This window comes from Callospermophilus lateralis, chromosome 2 (genome assembly GCF_048772815.1).
Source record: "Callospermophilus lateralis isolate mCalLat2 chromosome 2, mCalLat2.hap1, whole genome shotgun sequence".
Lineage (NCBI taxonomy): Eukaryota > Metazoa > Chordata > Mammalia > Rodentia > Sciuridae > Callospermophilus > Callospermophilus lateralis.
The window spans coordinates 121,137,021-121,163,349 of record NC_135306.1 but is presented as its reverse complement, the minus strand read 5'-3'; the positions used below and the strand labels follow the sequence as shown (position 1 = coordinate 121,163,349).

The 26,329-nt window shown below is 34.6% G+C and overlaps 1 protein-coding gene across 9 annotated transcripts in view; it reads left to right on the top strand.

Annotated features, from left to right (window-relative positions):
- The window catches only part of Gria4 (glutamate ionotropic receptor AMPA type subunit 4), a 329,568-nt gene that overhangs the window by 220,410 nt on the left and 82,829 nt on the right, over positions 1–26,329 (top strand). For all 9 annotated transcript variants that reach the window (XM_076843817.2, XM_076843819.2, XM_076843814.2 and 6 more), the window contains exon 4: positions 12,692–12,876. In XM_076843817.2, coding sequence (XP_076699932.1) covers positions 12,692–12,876 — 185 coding nt within the window. The remainder of the gene's footprint in view (positions 1–12,691; positions 12,877–26,329) is intronic.

The following is a 26,329-nucleotide window of genomic DNA, read 5'->3' as shown; positions in this document are numbered from 1 at the left end:
TCTGAAAAAGAAACTTCTGTTTGTTACTATAATCTTGGCAGCAGTTGTAACACTGAGGCCAGATCTGGCAGAGGCTGTCAGGAGGGGCTATCAGTTCCCTGGGAGCTTGGAGGAAAAAAGCAAGCACATTCCCAATGTGAGAAGCAGAAGCCACAGCACTCCTTGAAAATACCCACAGAACCTAGGAGTGCTTTGTGGTCAGGGATATTTCTTGGCCAAAAATGAATTCTTAATAGGAGAATAAAATTAACCCAAATGGAATGGAATTAAGTTTTCATTGTATTACAGAGCATATCTCAGAGAAGAATAAAAAGCAGGCCCTAATGTCAGACAGAATGAGTCTCTACCAATTAAGCTAAGTGATCTTGGCCAAAAACTTAAGTTCTCTATCACCAGTTTCTTTTAGATAAAATGAAGATAATAAAACTAACACTATGCCCACAAAGCACTTAATTCAATATTCTTGGATTAGGCAGGCCCTTCATAAGTGTTATTTTATTATCTTTATAATTATTAGACTTGATCAAATGGGGGGGCGTTTTTTAAAGGCAGGAGTTTTACTTGTCTCCTTTGATTAACTCTTCTTGATACATTCTTCATATTTAGAAAAAAAACTAGGAAAACAAAAATGAATAAAGCAGTCTTAGACTTTAAGGGAGCTAAATAGGCAAACCAGCAATTAACACTTTGTGTAATTGAACATCCTTGAGATCAGTGACTGGCTCAGGTACTGTCTTTAGTATTTTCAAAAATACCATATAGGATTTACTTATTTAATAAATAAATAAATAAATATTTTCAAGATAGCATGAACTGTGATTACCATTCAGACAGTTAGCTAGGGAACTATAAAGAAAAAGGCCTCTACATAGAACACGTCAAGGGAGTCTTCTAAAATGGTCTGAAGCTGAAGCTGAAGGAAAGGTTGGAAGTTGCCAGAGAGTGTAGGGAAAGCAGGCATTTTAGCACAGGTAGCAGCCCTCACAAAGCATTGAGGCAGCAGTGAATCTGGTTTATTCAGAGAACTATACTTTTTGGTATGAGAGAACTTGGTTTGGGAAGATAAGCATCTCTCCTACGACCAACTCCAATAGTTTGATCCCTTTCTTCATAGCACTTATCACCTCTTGTCATTATATTATAAATGCATTTATGTATTTAGTATTTTTTTATTGTGTGTTTCAGCACTAGAGTGTAGACTTTGTAAAGAGGATTCCTCTTACTACTTTGCTTATTTCTGTATCTACAACATCTGGAGCAGTGGACTTGCATACAGTCAGCACTTGGTAAACAAGCAGTGAATGAAAATGAAAGAATAAACAAGTAGGTAATTGTCACAAAATGTCTTAAATATCAAGTTTAGGAAGAAAGAGCAGGACTGGTTTCCATAAAGGTGAGAAGAGGGACAAGTCTGAGACTATCTCTTGTGTTTCTGAATAAAGTGTCTGAGTATCTAATAACCAAATAAGGAACCAAGAGTAAGAGATAGGTTTCTGTCTTTCTTTTTGAGGGAAGTGTGGGATATTGAGTATACACCGTGATTGTCCAGAATTATAAATATGAAAAACATCATGACTGATAAAAACCCAACATTAATCATCTTTGTTATATAGAAAGCAACAGTAGAAAGTTAAGGAATTCAAATAACCTGCCTTGGAACCAGAGTGAAAATAAGAAGCTCAGCTTTCATGGTTGAAGGTAACTAAGTCTGCCAAGGAGCCCACCATTTGTTGCCTGGCATGCCGTTCAAGAAGTCACTCTGAGTTTAGATGATCAGCTCAGGGCCATTTCCCCACTAAAGACATTTAATAGTGAGTAATCAAATGTATTCACTCTCAGTCACTGACACGAGCTTACAATTACTTCTTGGAATTGAGCTAGCCTCAGTGGGATATGAAAATTAGGCTAATCATATTGTGAATACTTACTTCATCCCGTGTTTGTTCCTGCTAGGAGCAGAAATTGTCTCGATAATTGTATGCAAATCCTTTCACCAGAATCTTCACAAGAAAATTATGTACTGCTACTCCTGTGCTGAAGAAAAGACAAAAGTAACATTTTAAAACATCACTTTCAAATCAACCAAAATGAATGGTTTTGGCTCTGTGTATAAAAGCCAGATGCAAATTAATATTATTTACAGTACACAGCTTGGCATGTGAATATAACAAACTGATATTTAATATGTTGTGTAACATGTCTGTGTTTTGTTGCTAGTGATCGTTTTCATGATTAATTAATGAGATCTATTGGACTCAAACTTCAAAATAGATAGAATAAATTAATTGGTCTTTTAAAAACCAGAATTCAGCACTGGTTATCTTGCTCAACCAATGAGCCGATATTTCAGAGTTAATCATTTTGTTTTGTTTTTAGTTTTGTATTTTGGAGCAGTGGAGATTGAATCCAGGAGTGCTTTACCACTGAGATACATCTCAGTATCTATCTATCTATTTATTTATTTATTTATTCATTTATTTATTTTTGAGACAGTTTCACTGAGTGGCCAAGGCCGGCCTAGAACTTGCCATCCCTCTGACTTAGCCTCCCAAGTCACTAGGAATACAGGCTTGTGCCACCATGCCGGATTGTTTCCATTTTTGTTTTTATATGCCAAAAGTATTTCTGTTTTTAATCATTTAGAATGGAGCTCTTTTTTTTTCTTTTTTTATTCTAATTTGTTATATATGACAGCAGAATGCATTAAAATTCATATTACACATATACAGCACAATTTTTCATGTGTCTGGTTTTATACAAAGTATATTTGCACCATTCGTGTCTTCATACATGTTTATAGATTAATGATATCGACCTCATGCCACCATCTTTTTTACCCCCATTCCCGCTCCCAACTCTTTGCCCTACCTAGTGTTCATCTAATCCTCCAATGCTCCCTGAGCCAACCCCATCATGAATCAGCATCCTTATATCAAAGAAAACATTCGACATTTGGTTTTTTATGATTGGCTAACCTCACTTTGCATTATATTCTCCAACTCCACCTATTTAACTGCAAATGCCATGATTTTATTATCTTTTATTGCTGACTAATATTCCATTGTGTTTATATACCACATTTTCTTTATCCATTCATCTACTGAGGGACATCTAGGTTGGTTCCACAGTTTAGCTATTGTGAATTGTGCTGCTATAAACATTAATGTGGCTGTGTCACTGTATATGCTGCTTTTAAGTCCTTTGAGTATAGACGGAGGAGAGGGATAGCTGGGTCAAATAGTGGTGCCATTTCAAGCTTTCCAAGGAATCAAGAATGGAGCTCTTTAAAATGTATTTCATACTTACTTTAATTCTGAAATTTTTGAAGTTTATTTTAACTTTCATTAATGACTCAGGATGTTTGTTATAAATATTTAATAATAAATACTGGAATAATATTTGGGAAAAACTTGAGATATCCCATATAGTACTCCTGGGTCCTACAACTCATGACCTCCCTATTCCTAGGTTTGGGAATTTTTATATTTTCCTACTTCTTTTAGGATTTAATGTGTAAACTGAAAATTAAGTAGTTTTTAGGTCATTTTAACAACACTGAGTATTATTTATTATTAATTCAAAAGATATCTCTAGGTCAAACAATAAGTTATTGCTGATATTTCACTATTTTTGATCAGGAGAAATGGCAATTTCATATGGCTTCAGTTGATGTAAGAAAAATTGGCCTCATCATATATGGATAAGTACAGAATGAGAGAACAAGAATATAATTTAGAATAAAACAAGCAACTGACAGTCTCCTTTTTTCCCATTCCATGCCCCCCAGAATCAGGCTAGATGAGAGGAGTCATTGAATTATACCTGTGTTAATTTTAGTCAACTCCCATTTGGATTCCTTTTCTTCCTTCTTTCCACTCATCCATCATTTTCACTATATCTAGCTAACATGATAAAAGCAGATTTAAAAATCTGTCTCTTCCTTCCTCCAAAGCTTCAATATTTTATTACTATCAATGGAAGAATTTCTAAACTTACAGTATTCAATTATTTTTTAAAACTGTTTATTGTATGCCTTTTAGATGCCAGGCACTAAAAGGCAAAATGAACAAAACAAAAGTTTTGACTTCATAAGCTTACATTCTGTGGAAGAAACAGAAAGTAAACAAGATGAGTGAAGAAAATGGAGAGTACACTAGATAGCAGAAAATGCTTTGGAGAAAGTAAAGCAGAGAAGCAGGATAGGAGATCCAGGATGAGGGAGCTGAAATTTTAGATCAAGTAACCTGGGATGGCCTCACTCAAAAGACAGCATTTGGATAAGAACCTAAAGGAAGTGAAATAGTGAACCCCCACCTTTGGGGACAACGCTCCAAGGCAAAACTTGGGGCCAGTTTGAGCATGATGTTTGAGCATGAGATAGCCCTACAGGAGGCAAGAGCTCTGGAGTCTTGCAGGCTGGTGCACAGAAGCAGTTGGAGGGTTTTGACCTTTAGTAGTATGAATTGGCTTACTTAAAAAGTTTGATTCTCAAAGCTGGCTTCTGCACTGACAGAACAGAACAAAGTCTGAGCCAGAAACTCATGCAGCTACTTAGAAATAATCCTGTCCAAAAACTTGGGCTAAAGTGGAGGTGGCTGAGGTAAGGAGAAATTCTTGATATATTTTTAAGGTAGCACTGACAGCATATGATATGATATGGGCTGGGACTGTGAGAGAAAGAAGAATTGATGTTGTCTGCTATTTAATGGCCTTCACAAAATGGCCTCACCCTTCCTTGTTAATTTCATCATCCGCAGGAGAAAGTGTGATGAAAACTCCTTCAACATGAGAATTGAAGTCTTGAGTTCAGTTTACAGCTTGGCCACTTAGTGGGGTTATGATTTCATAGAAATCAGGTAAACCTTTTCATAGGGCAGGATGATTCTTACTTCATAGGGCTGTGATAAGATCTTCTGATTATATTATTAAACACTACTAGGTCAGAATGTCATTTGTGAATCCTCTACTCAGGCAAGCTAATCTAGTAACTAGCCACTGTTCATGTGCACTATGGGCTCCCCAAGCCTCCTGCATCTGTGTCTGGGCCTTATGGTACAGTGGTTCTTTCTTCCTCACCATCTCCATTCAGTAGACCCTCCTCATTCTCTAAGGACCACTTGGTGGTCCAGAGCATTCTTCCTCTGTGAAGTCACTTCTGACCCTCTTTTTCCTCTTCACGCTTCTTTTCCCCCCCTCAACACTGGATATTGAATAGGTTAAACATTGAAGATTTTTGTCTTAAGGGTTTTAAATGCTTAACAGAAGACAAAGGCACCAGATTCTTAACAATTCACAAATGTATGTTTTACTTCCCTTTTGAGAATACAATGGCTGTGTTTTTATGAAAGTTTCAGTTGTAAATTTTGTATAGTGTAATATAAAAATTAATAAAATTAGAATTGTGAATTTACATTCTGTGATATGAAAACAGATAAAAATCTCACTTTTTATGGGTGTATTACTGGGGATTGAACCCAGGGCTTCATATATTTTAGCCAAGTGCTCTACAACTAAGCTACAACCTCAGACCTCTTTTGTTTTTACATGAGACAAGTTCTCACTAAGTTGTCCAGGCTGACTTGAGATCCCTCTGCCTCAGTCCCCAGAGTAGTTGCAATTATAGGCATGCCACTATACCCAGCTAAAATCTCACTTTATAAGCAAAACAGTAACTATATAGAAATTATGTTTAATATTTATTGTAAGTAGAAAATCAGTCTTCAAGAATGGCTTATTTTTAAAACTTTGGCTTATATTACAAAAAGATTTTGGTAAAGGCCCACAGGAAATGAGACAAAATTTTTTAAAAAAATGTGTTGGAGGCAAACTTGAAGAGATTTAATGCATTTGTAGAGAATACTCAAAACCTCTGGAATAATTGATTCCTGTAGCAAGAGAGAAAAATTAGTGTCTCCAACTTGTATCAAAATTTATCATACTGCTTTGGGTGATAAGAGAGGCGGCTATAAATTTTTTTCATCAGAAGTTAATTGACACTTGAAATTCATATAGAAAAATAGGCGTTCCTTCTGGAGATCCAAAAAGATCTGAATTCCATCTCTTTCTTTTCTTTTTTTTTATTTCCTGTATATGAGGCAAGTGCTCTAATACTAAGCTATACCCCCTGAAAGACCTGACTTTCCTCTGAAAATAAAAAGTAGAATGTAGAATGAACACCAGAACATAGTGTGGCATTCAAAATCCTTTTCTTTTTGTCTTATGTTTCATTTATCACCAGGTTGATTTATTCTTCCCTTTTAATCCAGAATCTATCTCTACATGATCCCAAATCTCACTCCGATTACTTTCCATCTCTCTTATTGCAGTAAGGTCTTTTAAGTGACTTTTTTTTTTCTGCGTCACCCACATATATCACATTTTCCTCACTTCAGCTATAAGTATCCCTCTAAGACACATTCTGTACTGTGTATCTCTTCTTAAGTCCTTGAGAATCAAAGACCAAATTCCTTAAGATTATACAAAAGGGTTTTCTGATTTGTCACTTGTCTGTTTATCTCTCCAGCCTTAGAAGTTTTTTCACATGCCACATACACTCCTTGTCCTGTTAAACACAGAAGATAAAATGAAGTAGTTAGGTCCTGCATGTGACCTGCCATGCTCCCTCTCAGCTCTGAGCCTTTTGATACCCTGATTCTGTTTGTGAACTGGCTGCTACGTTTTTTTTTTTTTTGGGGGGGGGGAGTGTACTGGGGATTGAACCCAGGGGTGCTAAACCACTGAGCTACATCCCCTGTCCCTACCCTTTTTTTTTTTTTTTTTGAATTTTTTATTTTGAGACAGGGTCTTGCTAAGTTGCTGAGGCTGGCTTTGAACTTGAGATCCTTGTGCCTCAGCTTCCAGAGCCACTGGGATTACAGGTATGCCCACCATGCCAGGCTGGCCATTACTTTACTCATACATCCAAACATCACTTTGCTGAGTAGCTATCAGGAAAAGTACTGGACAGAAATAGTTTCTACTTTCATGGAAACTATAGCATAGTAGAAGAAACAAGACTCCCATCTGATCATCATTTAAATGTATAATTAGAAACTATAATAAAAATCTTTGAAAATGTGCAGAAAGCTATGAGAGTTTATTTCAGTGGAAAGTGTTTTAGTCTGGGAGTATGTGATGTTTTAGATGATATCTTAAGGATAAATAGAAGGCAAAAGAGGAAGGAAGTAGTCCTTCAAAGGGAGCACTAGTATATGTAAAGACCCTGGGTTGAGACTGTGTGGAGCCTTCTGGTTCCTCTAGAAGGCCAGTGGTGTAGAGAGAAAGGAGGATAGTGACCCAGTATGAGCATGGAGAGAGAGATAGGGGATAAGCATGACCAGTTGTTGGTATGGATCATAAAAATAATATGAAAACATTGAAGGATTTATATAAATAAATGCCATAATTAGAGTTTCTGTTCACAGAAGTCAATACAGTTGCTATGCAAATGAGTGGACATATGAGTCAAGGGAATCAAACATTTGTAATATTGAAATAAGAGTTTCCCAGTGGCCCAGTTTTGGAACATATCAAGATAAACAAGAGAAAATTGGGCATTCTTTGGAGGAGATGATTAGTGCTTTGAGTCTGTGGCAAATAGATGAGAATACTAGCTACATGATTGTATTAATCAAGATTAGGTTTAATTGTAACTGCCAGAAAACTTTGCTTAAGCCATATTAACAGATAAAACAAGATAATATATTTATTTCCATCATATGAAAATATGGATGGGTGACCAGGAAGGAGTAGTCCACCAGAGACCCAGGGTCCTTCTGTGTGGTCATTCTCTCATTCACAGTCCATGACCAAGTGGCAGAAATTCCCATTTAGGCAGCAAGGTGAAGGAAGGGTCAAATAGACAAGATATAAAGCATACTTATATGGTCTTTGGAGGAGAATTTCCTGAAGCTTCTATACAAAACTGTTGGCCAAAGCTCAGTCACAGAGCCATATCCATCTGAACGAGAGTTAAGAAAATGCATTTATTGTGACTGTTTACATGGTGAAGGATGAAATCTCATTGTCTTGGATAAAGAGAGATTTGATAGTTTTAAAAAAAGATAAGCACTACTATAATGCTTTAAAATTTTAATCTGTCAAATTCCTTCATAAGGTGTCATCTGAACTAGGTATGAGCACTGTAATATAAGGGTCACAAGACAATAAATATTTTTGTCAAAAAATACAAGAGGGACTAGGCTTGTAGCTCAGTGATAGAGCGCTTGCCTAGCACATGTGAGGCACTAGATTCAATTCTCTGCACCACATAAAAATAAAGAAATTAAATAAAGGTTTTGTGTCCATCTACAACTAAAAAATATTTTTAAAAATACTTGGGGAAAATATAGGACTTAAAATGACCATGTTTGAAAATAGTCATTTTCTATCCATCTCTGAAGATAGATTTATTCTTTTTACCATTTTTGCATTTGCAGAAAAAAAATTCCATCTTATCTCATGTTTACATAGATAGCTTCTAGGTGTGTAAGTAAGAAAATCATTGCTTATTTCATTATGCCCTTCTTGAACTGTGGCATAAGTAAATGCCATAGTCACAGCTGCAGATAATTTTAACCAAGCTACAATGTTGGTTACTCCTTCTGTGTACTGAGAACTTGAGGTTCAGACTGTGGCCTTTGAACACATTATTTCAGGACTAAGTTGCTTTGGCTGGAGTCCAAACTAAATGGTCTCTAAATCTGCTCTGTAATTCCAGTCTGGTGACATTAAATGCACTGAGGATTGAAGAATTTTATTCCTCTCCTATGCTCAAGTCAATATGCAACATGAAGTAGATTTCCAAACATACACACCCCTTGCTCCTGAAGTCCACTAGCCTGTGTCAGACCAGATAAAGTGATGATGAAGTAGCAGGTACCTGTAGAGCAACTGGTAAGACCAATGAGGGCGGCTCTAATGTGAGTAGGTACAAACTGCTGCTGTCTCCCTTTATTACTTCTCCTTTTCAGATTAAGTGACACCCAATGGCACAGTTGGGCCTCTCCTTCCCAAACTAGTTCCCATAAGCTAGATGTTTCTCTATCTCATGTTCATCAAAATGACATATGCTTCATCTAATGACTTTGTTATCCTGACTATATTCCTTGAAAATTTCTATATTATCAGCTCTTCCCGTTTTCTCCTCAATGCTCACCCATCTGAAATATGACTTCTATATCCAGCATTCCATTGCCTGATCATGTTGAATATGTCAATGTCCTTCTCACTGAAAATACAACAGCCACTTTTCTGTCCTCTCCAAAGTGAAAATTTTTATGGCATATGGACAATTCCTGTCCTTTAAAAATTATTTCCTCCCTGGCATATATATCTCCGGCTTCTCTTCCTGCTGCTCTGTGTACAGACAATTGCATCAAATAACTCTTGCAAAAGAATATCAAATAAATGAACTGAATTTGTGTGGTTAGCAGCAACACTGAGATACTACTCATCCAAAATAGGTCATTATCTGTAGATGATATAAAAATTGTTGATGTGTAAGAATGTAGTAGCTTAGGACTTCTTATCCCACTGTCATTTTATTTCAAAAAAAATTGTGCATATAATTATATGTATGATAACATATTTTAGAATATTTTATGTGCAGTTGATAGTATTCTCTGATGTCTATGCAAAAGGCTTTGGTTACTTATTGTAATCTGATAATGTGATCATGTCTATGGCATGCTCTCCCTATTATTCTAAATTTTTTTTTATTCCTTTGAAGTTATTTATATAATGCTGTATATTTTGCTTATTGGTTAGTTACCTAACTATCAGTTTTGCTAGACAAGAATCACATCTTTGTTTATCTAGATATACCTTATAAAATTGTGGATGGTTTAGGTCTTCAGTAAATAGTACACATTAAAGTGTTAAAACAGCTTTTTAAGGAGAAGCAAGATTTAAAATATTCTTTACAGCAGAAAATCTCCTTTCAACCATTTGAAATTCACCTAAATCTGCAGCCTTCATATTTTGACCACAGTATATTATATTACACATTTTTAATAGCTAGAAGGTATAAATTATAGCCAGATGTAGAAATAGTATGACCTGACATGTGACTTTCTAGTTTATATAACAACTAAGTTACATAATCATAGATTCAACAGCAGTATTTTCTCCTAGTTACAATTTATTCCCAGCTATCTTGGCAAATAAATAAGACACACACACATCTGAGCAGCAATGAATAATATGAGAGCATATTAAAATCAAACATAGCTTACAAAAGAATGTAAGTTTTCAGCTAGGGCTCTGAAACTGTAGCTGTGTGTCCTTTGCACCACATTGAAAAGATGCCATTCATTTCTGACTTCGATTAATGGGGCTTTTTAGGTGGCCAACTTTCTTTGACATTTAACAAAGATTGTGTCCGAGGGTTTTTTCCTTATTTCAAGTCTAGCATCATTTCTAAATCCAATCAATTAGATAATAAAATGCTGAACTTGAATTATGGATTTATTATTGTAAATCTTTTCATTATTCTATGTAGAAACATGTAAATTTTGTTCTGAAGGTGTGTGTCTCTGCATCCTGTACAAGTCACATCAGCAGTAGAATAACAACAAGGATGCCTAGTACCGACATGAGTCCTGACAGCCACACGAGGCCGAAAAATAGCAGCAATGTCTGGAGAACTAAGCTAAGATGTGGATTGATCACAGGGAGTAGAAAAACTATTTCTCTGTGTGTGGCCCATCTTTATCATTTCTAAAACAATCAAGCAAACAAAAAAAATCTTAGAATTATTTTTGTATGACAATAAGTCAAAGGAGAAAAGGGGGAAAATGTCAATAGGCATTTTTTTAAAGTATTACTTTGAAGTACAAGAACACATTCATAGGTGTCAAAATGTTAGTAGAAAGAAGAAATGTTGCCTTCATTTCCATCAGAGAGCAATTCCCAGCAACAGAAGAAATGAGGTTTGAAAATGTGCATTAAGAAAGGCTGCATACCATCATGTTACATATGTATTGAATAGGAATTTTGATAAAGAGTCCCAAGTTTCCAGGAAGGTACAGAGGTGGGGAGGGCTAGGGAAGATTTCAAAAGGTAATTACTGGCCTGCATTACAAAAGGAAAGACTAAGCAAAGCAACAGATACACCAGAATAATTACAGAGTAATTAATATGCCCTCTTTTATCTTCTTTGGGGATTTTTTTTTTCATTTAGATAAAAATGAATCCTGACTGCTGCAGTATTTCATTTGGCAGGATATCAGGTAATTTATATTTCAAATATGATCTCATCATCAGTTCCATCTGTTGATATTACCTGAGCATCGTAATGTTTGAAACTCTGACATGTGGAAAACATAACTCAAAATCGAAGTCCCTGAATCTGACTCACATATAATCAGAAAACCAAAAAAAAAAAAAAAAAAATGTGCTCTTGTCCTGCAAGCACTGTGTATTCATTTCAAATCTTCACTTTTACCACCACCAGCTCCCTATCCTAACTCCAGAATTTAGGGAGGGAGAAATTATAGGCAACTGATATAGCATGAGCTCAAATAAGTGTTGGATTTTCTTAAAGAGGATTAGAATGTTTTGTTTATGCTAAGCTGTAAAGTGAAAAAATTACTAAAGTCTGTGATCCTAACCAATCCGTGTTTAAGGTATTTATAGGTTTGAAGGATCTTTTCTCTTCCCTAATATTACAGTTCAAAACTGAGAGCTAGAGAAAGCAGTATGAAGATATAACTCCAGTACTATGATTATAAATTTATAATTCCTCCCTTAACCAGATGCTTGGACTAGGTGTTTTTCCTTCCCCACAGGTAGATCTGTGTGGTGGTTCTACCACAGGGTAGAACCATTCCTTCCTGTCTTCACATAAAAAATAACTTCACCTCCAGCACTTTTCAGCCCTCAAAACCAATGCAAGTGGTTTCTCCTTTGTGGGTTTTTATTTGTTTGTTTGTTTTTGTCCCAGGCAGACATGGCCTAGCCTTCCCTTTGGTCAACACTTTATCCTGAGTACTCCATCACTGCACTTTTAAAAACTACATTGCATTTGTTTATTTGAATGCCTGTCTCTTCTGTTGTCTTATGAGTACTCAGTCTCTTACCAAGTGATTATTCAACTCACTCCCAATCCACATCACTCCTGTAAAGAGAGGACAAGCTTAATACATAAAGCCTTTGCAGTATAAATCTGTCCATATCATCAAACGAGGCTCCGAAGGTAATGGCTCTCCTATGAATACCATTGTACTGTTTCTTTTACGTCTTCTCTTCCATGGTGGAACCAAAGCTGTTACTACTTTGCTCCAATGGGAAGTCAAAACATTTCTTCAAAATGAATTCTGTCTAGTGAGCAAAAAAAAACAAAAAGCATTCATAAAATTGATATTGACTACAAGTGATGGTCGACTTGGTTTTTAGTTTTCTCATCGAAAATGTGTCTAGACCAATGGATATTCTCCAATAGAGCAATTTTGTGAGCTTTTACAAGAAACGGTGTTGCTACTTCATTCAATCAATAGCTTCTGAGATTTTTTTGCCCTGAAAACAGAAAGTAAGATCAAAAGATTCTGAAACAGCCACTCAGATTTTTAAGTTTCTAAGCAATCAGTGTATATTTTGGAGCTTAAAAATATTGATGGAGACTCACTGCCTGCATATGTCATTAAAAAAGAGTATAAGCAGGTTTTTAGTAACTCTTTTTCCCGCCCAATAGGATACTCAATACTTCAAGCTATAATGGAAAAAGCAGGACAAAATGGTTGGCATGTCAGCGCTATATGTGTGGAAAATTTTAATGACGTCAGCTACAGACAACTTCTAGAAGAACTTGACAGAAGACAAGAGAAGAAATTTGTGATAGACTGTGAGATAGAGAGACTTCAAAATATATTAGAACAGGTAAGTCCTATTATCTTATTATTCTTGTAATGGCAACCTTTGCCCAATTTGTCTCAAATAATATCTTCTCCCAACCATCGAGTTTAGAGTGTGAGTTTTGCATGATTTTTCCCTGGGACCAAGTCATAGTCCTTGATCACCAAAGTCCATTTTGGTTCTTAGGTCTCATGAACTTAGGATCACTATTTCTACTCAGTTTTTAACTCTTAATAATAGAAGTACCCTCAGTGAACCATCATGAGCTCCTTCTTGGCTTTCTGTTTTAAGAAATAATAATTTTGAAGATTACAGCTATGAAAATATTAGAAAATTTTAAAATGTGGGCCCTTTATCCTTTAGAGAATCAGCTGCATGAAAAACAGCAACACAAATTGGCAAAGCAATGATATAAAAAATTAAAGTAAATACTGTGTGTGGTAAATTTTTCTACTAGATGTTATAAGTAAATACATTATCTACTATGGTAAAGATGATCTTTAACTCTCCTTTGCAAAGGAAGAATCCTTTAATCAAGCTTTCAATAAATATTTTTATTTGCTTTAAAGGAGGCAGGAAAAGATAAAACTGAGCTTTGCCATTACATTAAGTGATAGAAAAATATTGTCCGATAATAGATAATATTTGCTTTCCCCCAATTCTGCATATCATGATAAAGCTTTGTGGAAGTCTTCAGCAAAAATGCAGTGACTGTATGCCCTCTAGTGGTTTTACAAATGCATACTCATTTATCTACAATGGCTAGGCAACATGATTTGGAGTTGATGACTTTGTTTTACTGCATCATTATGTGATTTGATTTGTAATAGTAAACTTAGCAATTGGGAGGCTGATTTCTAAGAATAATTTTAGTACTCAATTATAAAACATCAAAACCAAAATTGTTTCAGAGGTTCCTCCTTAATACTTAAAGGCACTGAACTAGATGTCTTATTCCTCAACTATATGCTAGCATTTGTAAAAATAATAATGGTAAAAAAGTGTGTTGCTTTTCCAAGACTTGAATCCAGAACATATTGTAAGAGGAGTTGACAAAGTATTTACCTCCTATTATCCCTTTATAGAAGAAAAAGCACCAACTAAATACAAAAACACTTCACTGAAGAAAGGTATATACAATTGTATATTTGTTTTTCTAGGAAATATTAGTTATAAGCTTATATATATATCACTGAGGTTTATTCCTGAGGGATTCCAAAAAAATTATTAAGCTTGCAGCTATTCAAGACAAGTGAACATTTTTAAGTAGTATTTATAGAATCCAAGAAAAACTTTCTCCCCTACTTTCTTAAGCAATGTAGTCACTTGAGCTCCAACTCCCCTTCTCTTTCCCTCTCACTCCCGACCCTGTATTGAGAGTTTGAGTTGTTTGACCTGAACAACTGAAGCTTTGTAAATAACTCATGATGACTCCCATAGAACAGCCAATTCTAAGAACTGCCTGCATTGCCAAGTTCCTGTCAGAGGGTGAGTAAGGCTCAGAAAGACCCTCCACTTAGCACCTGTGTTTAAAAGATGCAGTCTGGAGGAGGCAACTGAGTGCCCAAAGCACACTGACCCGTTTCAGAGGCTTAGCTGGTTTCTAAGAAGAAAATCAGCACACTCGGATAAACTCTGAATAAGCCTTAAAGAAGCTCCTGCTAAGAGAACTGGACTTTCTTTCTTTTTTTTTTTTTTTTCCTGAAGAAATGTAAAAATTTGAGTGCCTACCTTGCCTATTCTTTTTGCTGAATTCTAAAAGGTTTTGTTTCTATCAAGACTATATAGGAAAAATGAGAATGGTAATAGTCTCTTGTCCCTTTAACTGCCTCTCAGGTACACAGCTCATAAATTAGAACAAACCTATTCTATTGTGAGAAAGTAATGCACTCTTAATTTTCCCATAACTTTCCCTCCTCCCCCCCAAATAAACTTTAAAAATAATTCTGAACATAATTTTTTATTATACGTAATTTAATTCCTCATTGTTTTAGGCAAAATGACTTCTAGTATTTCTTGGTTTTACTCTTGACTTATTCAAACAGAACTAATCGAAATTTTGTCAGAAATTTGTACATAACCCTGAGTTTCAACAATACATCTGTATTTTAAAATTCTTTCATAAATTAAGATAACATAGAAAATAATTTTAGAGAATCAACCATTAAATAATTTTAGAGAATCATCCATTTTTCAAATAGTGGTTACCAGAAACTGGGGAGGGAAGCAAGGGGGGAGGAGATTAGTCAAGGAATATGAGCTCACAACCAGACAGGAGAAATAAGTTCTGATGTCCTATTATACAGTTGGGTGATTACAGTTAACAAGGTTGTATTGTACATTTAAAAATATCCAAAGAGAATTTTACTTGTCCTGAACACAAAGAAAAAAATAAATGTTTGAAGCCTGGCCCAGTGGGGCACGCCCATAATGCAAATGGCTCAGGAGGCTAAGACAGGAGGATCAAAGTCAGCCTCAGCAAATTAGTGAACCCTAAGCAACTCAGTGAGTCCCTGTCTCAAAAAAAAAAAAAAGGGTTGGGGATGTGGTTCAGTGGTTAAGTAGTCCTGGTTTTAATCCCTGGTGTGTGTGTATGTGTGTGTGTGTGTATATATATATATATATTTGATATGATGGATAAACTAACTATCCTGGGTTGATCAGTATACAACGTACATGTACCAAAACATCAGACTTTTACCCATAAAGATGTACAATTACTACAGCAATAAAAAATTGTTTTAATAAAATTTTAAAAATAAAAGGTGAAATGCTAAATAAATGTAGCCAATTGCTTTTGAAAAAGTAGCCCTTCTCTCAGAAGATGATGAAATTAATCCAAATAAAGATAAGAGGATATATTATTAAATTTCTAGAAGGACAAGCACATTTTACATTATGTGGCATGCTGTCAGTAATCAATTCCCTGACACTTTAATTTGTATCAATTTGCAAAAACATAACAGAAATATCCCACATGATATTCTTTCAACATATATTAATGGACAACAACCATATGTTAATGGATAGAGAAGCGTTTCATCTTCTGTAAATGTTTTTTAACTTATTTTTATGCCATGAACTAATTAGTTCTTATAAATGTGCTTCTGTTTAAAATTGCAGTTAGTTAGCCATATACCCATTCAAACATTTCAAAAAATAAGCATCAGAATATTAAATTAAGTTTAGCCCTGAGGCTATCTCCTTGAATCCTTGAGTGATGTGTGATGTGCAACCTAACCTATTGCAGGTAGCTGAGGCTTAATCCACCACAGCTGCTGAGCTGCACAGTCAACGGCAGCCAGCTTTTTCAAAATTAGGCAAAACACTGAAATGTAACCAATTAAGCTGTCATTTATGTCACTTCTGTTTTCTGTCCATAAATGTTGTCTGACTCTTTACAACCCTGGAAATCTTTGAACCTGCTCTAGTTCTGAGGGCCTGTCCAATTCTAGAATCTTAAGTAAAGTCAATTAAGATGTTTAAAGTTGTATGTTGATCTTTTGACAAGAATAAATATTTGAAAGTGTAGTTTAAGATATTTTTTCCTTTCATAAAATGACATAAGAAAATGGAAGAATTTATGTAAATAACACCACTGGGCCATTTAAGGCAATAGAAATATAATGAAACTACAAAGTTAGGTTCACTGTGACTTTCTTTGTATCAAATTTAATCAAACAAATTGTATTTTTGGCTCTCTAAATTCAATGGACCATTCAGTCAGTCCACCATCTCCAGGGGGAAAATTTTTTTTAAAGAAATTTACAATATTTTTCAAATGTTGGATGTATTTGTGATTAATTTTTGATAAAAGGCTCTAGTTGTGCTTGAATTAATACTACTAGCTGAACTAGAAGTTAGTACAGCCAGTACAATAGCAGCACATGCCTATAATCCCAGCAACTTGGAAGGCTGAGGCCGGAAGATCACAAGTTCAAAGACATCTTCAACAATTTAGCGAGGCCCTAAGCAACTTAGCAAGACTCTGTCTGAAAATAAAAAATAAAAAAAGCGCTGGGAAGATGGCTCATGGGTAAATGCCCCAGGGTTCAATCCTCAGTACTATTATAAAGTACCACTAGTTTTATTCATCTTACCTAATTTTCTTGAGTAATTTTGCATCAGTGGTTTTAGAATAGCTCTCAATAGCTTAAACTTGTTAAGTCCCATCATCTTTGAGGTGGGACACATGACAATTTAAATTGAGCAACATATAAAGCACTTATGGTAACTTTATAAAAAAATGTTTTAGAGTTCTATTCATTTAAGAAAATAGGTGAATGATTAAAGTCTTTGAAAAAATATAAACATATTTCTCCTATACATGAAAATATACATAAAATATATATAATTTCTAGATTAAGATTTCCAACCAACTTAAAAGCACATGTGTTGATTTTGTTAAAATATTCACAGAAATAAAAACATCAAACAATGAGTTAATATAACTGAAATTGAATAAACTGCTTTTATGTCAAAATAAGCAGATTATAATAAGAGCCTTCTACCTATTATTTTCACACATTTCTATTACTTTTAAATCCCCAATTTCATACTAGGGTTTCTACATTATACCTTATCAATTGAACATTTAAATATATTAGATTTTGATGTACATTTTTAACCCAGTAGCAAAAAAACAACAAACTAGACCTTAATTATCTTTTTGGCATCAAAATACATTTTGGCAAAATATCACTTAAGGCTAGTGACTGCTCAGACCTTTCACTTCATTGTGAAAACATCCTGGGGTCCTGCAGTTAGATGTTTGGTTTTCTTTTGTTACTGAGCCTCCAACTCTGATACTGTGGAACAGATAAACTGAACTATGGTGTTTTAAAAACAGAGGTATTTTCACTCTTTGAGAGATAGATAAAAAATCTTCAATTGCTTATTTTTTTTAAAAAAAGTACATTGAATTACTTTATTCTTGAATCACTTATGTTTTGTCTTCTCACTTTAAATAAGAAAAATTTATCTGAGATTGTCTTGAAAAACCTTGCTTGCTCTAAAAATCAATAATGCTCTTTCCAATGAAGTCTTTCTGTATTGTGTTTGATCATGAAGAAATATATAACTTTATACATGGAATATGTTTTGAAAAGAAGTATGATGTAAAACCTGGCCTTTTCTGTACAGTTATTAATTCTTCAGATATTTCTCAGGTATCTACTCTACACATCCACATAAATGCAGGTACTACATTCTGCTAAATTACAAACTAAACAGATAATTTTTATGTTTGGTTAGTAATTCCTATCTACTTAACTAAAGTTTAAACCAAAGCTGTTTGCCAAAATCCCATTAAAATATATTCTGTCTTTTAGAAATATATTTCATAGAAAGAGAACAAGAATTTCACACTGCCTCAGGGATCTGCTATGAATGCCAGTTTTCATGAATAGATGATGACATAAAAGGCATTAGGAAGAGAATAGGAACTCTATCAACCCCAGGACATACCATGGCTGGATAAGAATTCTTAGTATTTAACAGGAAAAGACAGTAAAGGCTGGCCTTACAGTATGAAACTGATATTTAATAAAAGAATAGGGGAAAAAAAAAACAGCTCTACATTTGGCTCATGCGTACTCAAACTGTCTCTTTATGACATATCTCAGATTTAATTGGCACTCCTTTCAGCAGTATTGCCAGTTTCACTATATGAGAGGGAAAGTCAGTGTCCCAAGAGATACAACATGAACCTCAGATAATTGGCAAACCCAGTGACCTCCCCATTCTGTTTACAAATTAATCAAAAATTCCTATAGGCTATGATTGACCTTTGAGAAGCTTATTGCATCACCAAAGAAAACCAATAATCCTACCTCAGGGCAAGATCAATTAGAAAGAAGAAAATTTTCCCCCCCACGAACATAAATGTGACCATTTTGCATAAGGGTGAAATATGAGCTTAGCTCCTATTAACTTATTCTAAGCTCAGAGATATCTACATGTCTAGCACCACCAAAGTGAGATCTCAGGTCCCAGGCAGAATCTAGGGCAAATTGGCAAATACATGACAACACTGACTGAAAGATCAAGATTGTACATCCACAGTCTGCATTTACAAATTTTTACAATTCTCAAACATTAGGAATTATACCAAATCTGAAACTCTGTATGTTCCACCTATACTTCCCAAAAAAGACATTAAATAAAGGATTTTTTTTTTTTAAGCTAGAGATTTAAAGCCACTGTACCCCATAGTTGGTTGAGGAATTTTAGCTACTGGCTAATGGCTATAAAATCTTTTTTCTTTTTTCATACCAAAATTAATTTTTAAAAAAACTCAGAACCAAACTTGAAGAGACAGAAGAGACAAAAAGAAGAAAAAAGAAGAAAAGAAAGATCCTTAGTTAGGAGGAGAAGGAGTCACTCCAGAAGCTGTCTGATAATTAGAGATCATGGCTTTGGTCATTCAAGTCATTTATACAAGGATGAGGTAGCAAACATCTGGATAGCAGTGGGAAGAACAACTCTGTGCTCCACACCTTGTAGGTTCATACAACATCTACATGCCAGATGTTGTTCCAGGCAGGATCTGCAGTGTCATAGAAGATCCCTGCAAGCAATACTTGCACTCAAGCTGGGAGCTAAAAAGCATGAATGAATTATTACTTACAAGACCATTTGATGGCTTCAGGAACAGAAATATTATGAAATGTATCCAGAAGTCAGCAGATGGGATGACAAGTAAAGTCCACTGCAATCAGGAATGTTTCAGAGAGAAAACAGGTATTTCAATTAAAATTGCATTGTGTTTTCCCAAGTACAGAAAAGGGGCAAGAATAGACCAGGGCAGAAAAAAAATATAAATAAAAGTGCAGAAGATGAAGAGTATTCTATATGATAAAAGCTGAGTAAAGGGAAAAGGTAGAAATTGAAATGAAACATTATTGAGGATGAAGTTGTAAAGATTGGAGGGAGAAAAGGGGTAGGTCCCTTATACTGCATCAGTTTAGCTAATTGTCTTTCCTGATTAAATGCATTTTCCATCAGAGCAGAGTCTATCATTTACAAATATATCACTCAAAAACTAATTGTCGAATAATTGAAAATCTGAATATGCCTTACTTGAAAACATGGCAGGAGACATTGCTGCTATGTGTTTAAGGAAACAGCACCCAGCAGTTCTGGAGCTCCTGAAGGTGAGCTTTCAATTACCTGGAAAGCTTTCTTATTCAGACTCTCACCCAACAAAAATGAAAGAAAACCTATGCATTCTAGAATTTGTTGTGTAGGCTAAAAAACCCACTAGAGTTTCATTTCCATATATTAAAGTAACAATGAATGAGATGCAGCAGGAACAAATCAAGCACCCAAAGAAATTACTACAGCAAAAAAAATTATATCAGCATTTTCCCGCACTGCAGCATTGGCAGAGCTGGCTGCTTTTGCTTCATTATAAAATTCCTTTTGCGTATCAAGCTTTGCTCAATCAGGATCTGCAACAAAACAAGAAGTTCAAAAGATTTAAAATTATTCTAAGAAAGTGAATTTTACTTCTTTAATCTTACTTTTTGTCTGAATTGGTTTGAATGGACAAATCCCATTAGAATACACTGAGTTGATTGTTCTCAGAGAAAACAGAAACACCTTTACAGATGTCAGCCAGACTAGTGCAAATGGAAACAGGGTGTGTTTCATTGTCTCCTAGCAACTGTTACAATGTTGCAGCTATACCTCATTTATAAAGTTTTTAAAATGATGAAAATAAAGGATATAAGTTTTTCTAGAAAGAAGAAAAGTATGATTGTCAGAATGCAAATTTTTTTTTTTGTCTTGGGAGAATTGAGAATTCTAGGATTAGGTTAGGTTCAACTAAATTGTTTTAGTTACAAGAACAGTTTTTAGAATAATTTCCTCTGTTGTTTGGATGTGAAGATTCAAAAGTTCAGTCTTTTTTAAAAGATTAAGCAAAATCTCCTTGATAATTTAGAGGTTTAAAATGAATTAGTTTCTCCAGCCTTAAATCAGACTAAGCTACACCCAAGTATTTAACTATGTTTTTTTTTAAAAAAAAAAAAAAGGATGTAATACTCCTTATTAATTAGAAAAGAGAAGAAAAATTCATAATTCATTTACATAGAATTTTACATCTACTCTCTAAATGTTAAAAAGATGGTGAGGATAACAAAAAGGAAGCAAAACATTCAATAGCACCTTTGAAGACATTGTCCTGAGTCTTTCAAGCATCTAAAATATAACTACACTTTTGTAATTCATAGAGTACTTATACAGTCTTGCAACAAAGCATAATAGCCACCAGTAAATGAAATGATGCATTTTTAATCATTTTGATTCCATCAGAAAGGTAATGAAACAAATTCATTCTTAACTCTCCCCTTAAAATAAATCACATAACTGAACATGACTTTTCTACTGATGTAGGTTTTCTCCAAGCTTGCATATAATTCATTGCAAGTTTAAGATTATGGAAGGAAATCAAACTAGTATTGCTTATACCAAAAAAAAAAAAAGAAGAAGAAGAAGAAGAATGAAAAATAGAAGACTAACATGGTACATAATATATTTATTTTCTGTTTTTCTAAGGTTTTTCTGAGAGCAATTATAACAAACAATTGTTATATTCTAACGTCTAATCCTCAATTACCTCTGTACTCGCCATTTGTCCTCCCCTTTAAAAGCACAGAACCTGAACCGATGTTTCACTTTTATAATGTTGTGCTTATGATACAATGACATAACAATATAAACATATTGCAGGCAACACATGATAAACAGATTTTCTGTGTCTGCCCATCTCATCCAATAATTTTCCTGAATTATACATGAATGCAATGCTTATCCTTTTGGTCACTATTTTACCCAAATTTACTAATACATACAAGTTTCCAAGTCTTTTGTGTAAGTTCATTTCATCTCTTGAAGAATCTCCAAATAGAAAAAAGAGGAACACAAATAATTTACCACAATCTGTAAAAGTGAAGAAAAAATGAAATACAATTGTTGAAAGATAAATTAGAATTCCCCAGAAAGAAAAGCAGGGAATGGGAATTTGAGGCAGATGACCTGCGAATACAGAGCAACAGAAAGCTGTAAATCCAGGTCAAGCTTGTAAGTGTGACTGAGCATCAAATACAGGGGAAAGAGGAGATGAGCAAGGCAAACAAGCAAACTGATCATGCCAAAAGCTGAAAATGAAAAGTCATTTACTGTTTTAGTCAGCTTTATCACTAAAAGCTGGGACTAAAAGACCCAACCAGGACAATTTCAAAGGAGGAAAAGTTTATTTGAGGGCTCACAGTTTCAGAGGTCTTAGTCCATAGAAGACCAGTTCCATTTCTTGGGACTCAAGGTGAGGCTGACACCATGGTGGAGGAGTATGGTGGAGGGAAGCAGTTCTCATGGTGATCAGAAAGTGAAAGATTCCACTCTCCAAATACAAAAAAATTATGTACCTAAAAGCCACACCCCCAGTGAACCACTTTCTCCAGCCATACCCCACCTGTCTCCAGTCACCACTAGTTAATCACATCAGGGATTAATTTACTGATTAGGTTAAGGTTACAACACACTCATTTCCCCTCCAAACCTTCTTGCATTGTCTCACACATGAGCTTTGGGACACCTCACATTCAAATCATAACATTTACTAAACTCGTTTACTAAATGTCTACTTTGCCAAGAACCATGATACACACTAAATTTAGGGATTAATAGTTTTCATTACTTTGTTAAGCTTTTAAGAAATACAACTGATCTGACCTAACTAGTTTTGTTTTGTTTTGTTTAAAAAAAAAAAAAAAAGAAAGAAAGAAAGAAAAGAAAATCCCTTTGGCAGTTTTAACAATATCATTAGTCAATATAGATAATAGCCTTTAAATTTTGACTGACACATATAAAATGCTGGCAAAATGCCTATTACAGAGTTTTCGGTGTAAATATTACATACCTATACTACATAGGTCAATCTGATTTATGAGAGGTATTTTTTTCCTGGCTTTTATCTCTGTAGTCATGACTTTTTTTTCTTTAAAATAATATTAGGGTTAATCATTCAAAAAAAATGTGAAGGGTTTATGTAAAACTTTTATACTCATTTATCTGCTTCTTCTCTGAATTTACCATATAGGGATCTGATTCTCTACTACCTGACTTTTTTGATGAGTACCATTAAAAAGCCCAAAATAAACTCAAATGCAAAGGAACTATCCTACTGAAATAAATGCAAGTAGAATAACTTCAGGATCATATGTCTTATATATTTAATTGATCACATTTTCATCCATTGAATATAACTACATATGCAAATTTTAAAACTTGTGATCAAAAAGTTATTAACTGAAGTTATTAAAGAGTGAGGAAGGTGCTTTACCAAAAGTTATGGACAGAACTTACTTTAAATATGCTTCAAATGATCTGGTTGAGTTAATGTGGATAAAAAGTAATCAACACTGAAAGAAAATGTTTAAATGTTTCTACAGCAACATTTATGTTTGTGCTAAAGTAACAAAGTGTGACTTGCATGTGAAAGTTAAGGAAGGAAGGAAGGAAGGAAGGAAGTAAAAGTCAATGCTGGAGGAAGGATGTCCTTAAACCACCTTTTAAAACTTCAACACAACTGAACACTATCTGGCTCTTGAGATTTCAGTGTACATTAACATATTAAAGTCTCTAAAAATTCCTACAGAGAAGAAACCTCTCAAGCCTTATTTAACCTACTGTTCCATGCAAAATTGGCAACAGAACAATTTTTTCACAGCCATCTCTTTACATTTTATTTGCCTAGTATTCATCCAAGAAGATTACAGAAATCTTGCATTAAAATGAGAGAGGAAAGAATGTTCAGATGATAATAGTGCAAATGTGATGAAGAAAGAAATATAAAATCAAGGGGATAGAGTGGAAGTCTGCTATATTAATAGAAGCCTCCCAGAACTAGTGGCTCACACAGTCCTCTATACCAGTGACAGAATCAGACTCTCAGGGAGACTGGGTCTCAGAAGTCATCCATCCACCACCATGTTCACAGGGAGCCTATGCAGCCATGTTTGAACAAATGGTTTCATCTTGAGCATATTTGGTCTTAAAATTCAGCAAATATTTTATCATAAATATATATTTGTTTGGGTTATATATGACATTGAAAAATAACTTATGACCTGGCCCGGGGGCACGTGCCTCTCATCCTAGCGGCTCTAGAGGCTGAGACAGAAGGATTTCAAGTTCAAAGCCAACTTCAGCAACAGCCAGTCGCTAAACAACTCAGTGAGACTCTGTCTCTAAATAAAATACAAAATGGGGCTGGGAATGTGGCTAAGTGATTGAGTGCCCGGGAGTTCAATCCCTGGTACCAAAAAAGAAAAAATAAATAAATAAAAATAACTGGTATTTCCATCATCAACAGTCCCCTCAAGTTTTCTTAATAACACAGGGATGGATTTTGATTTGTTGATGATATATCCAATAAGGGACAGCTCAAGAGATGAAATAGTCTTATTATTATTGATTAATAAAAGTTAACTATGTACTTCTGTTTATGGAATTGCCATTTTTCAAAGAAAGCACCATAAAAGGTATTTAATACCAAATTATAGTGTACATGGCTTAACTTGTAATTGATAAATCATTTATTGGATTTAGTTGAGTATTAAATTTAGGGAGTATACTCAAACTGTTATTTTAAATATAGATCTAGTAAAGTACAAGCCATATAAAATTAAATCTAAGTTATTTAAGCTTTTCTGCTAATTAGCTTTCTTAGAGATGTATGATGAAGCTGCAAATCTACACTTGGATGCATTAAGCCTATCTGGTAGCTCTCCATCCATGTGTCTCTATCCCTATCTCACACAAAATAGAACAAAGAACATTGTTCAAATAAGAAGTATATTATTCAAATATATATTTATATATATTATTCAAATAAGAAGTATGTTCAAACAAGAGATATTTACAAGAAAAGGATTGTGTCATTTGCTTCATTATGAGAAAGCTGATTTTTCTCATCCACCAGTATGATATTTATCAAATATCAAATGTGATAAAGCATGTCACCCTTTTAAGTATGTTTTATTCATTCTCCTCTCATGAAAAATATATTATCATTGCTCCAAAATTAGTCATTTTTGTGAATGGCTATGGTCTAAAGGGAAAGACTGTAGTAAAAGAAATACAAAAACTATATTCAAAATACCTGAACTGGAGACCCAGTTTCATCATTTACTGATCTTTAAAAAAATACGTTTGTTTACCCCCTTCAAGAGTTTACCCCCTTCCATTTATATCTCATACAAATTACTTTTATATTGCTTCTTACGAAATGTGTCTTTAATTAAAAAATAGCATGTTTCTAACTGGTTCTTTCAAGCTATTATATGTGCTTCAAATGTATAATCACATATGCTATAGAATCTTTGGTGCTTCTTTGAAAATAATCTAAGTCACTAAATTAAAATGCTGTTAAATCAAAATGAAGATCTGCTAAGGGATGTTCATAGTTAACATTATGAGAATCATATTATTCAAGCTTTATGGATGTAGAATTTTAGAACCATCATAATAGGCAGAGGGAAGGATATACACAGTCTTTAATATGCTTTCTGTAGTCAGTTATGGATACCACAGAGGGATGAATGGATGTCACACAAAAGCAGGAATTAAACATCGGAATTTCAGCAGTAGCTTTTTACCCTGTAGCTCTAAGACCCTCTTTGTGCAGTATACCTTATAGGGCGTTCAATTTGCTAATTAGTAAAATTGGTAAAGACTGATACAAATTCTATTACAGGAAAAGATAACAACTAAAGAATGTGTTGAGACATTCTGGATAAAGGCAAAGAAGAAACAGTAACAAATAAGTGCTTAAAATGGGTATATAAGACAATATGGGGGCGGGGGGAGATCCTGTGTTAGGAATACAAAGAAATTATCAAACAATGACACTAAATCATTCCTGTTTATATATGTGAGAGAATAAATAGTTTTCACTAATTTTAGATATCCAAATAACAGTCTGGCAGTTTGTGCAATTTGAGTCCTGGGTTATGCATACAGATTAGGGACTTAGATATAACACAGAGGTGTTACACTTGAGATGAAAGTATGGCACAGTAAGCCAACAAAGGTAAGCTTCCCCCACCCCTTACATTGCTGATTCTGTTCCCATATCACTGAGATTTTTACTTGGAGACTGGCATAGCTTGATTTTCCTCAGAAGCCAGCCTTAAGACAAGAATTTTTGTGCAAACTGTGTGGGAGATGAAAAATAGACTGGAAAGGGAGTAGAGAAATGTAGTGGATCAAAGGTGTATTCATCAAGCAAATTAGCATGTGGGTGACAAAGGTTTAATCCAGTTTGGAATGAGTGTAAACTAATTACTGGAGGAAGCTAGTGCAGGACACATAGGTAGGGATCATTTCTCTTGTGAGGGAGAAAGATTTGGAGGATTTACACAGCAACCTGTCAGGCACTGGATGAAGAGCAGAAGAGGGCTTTAACACACTG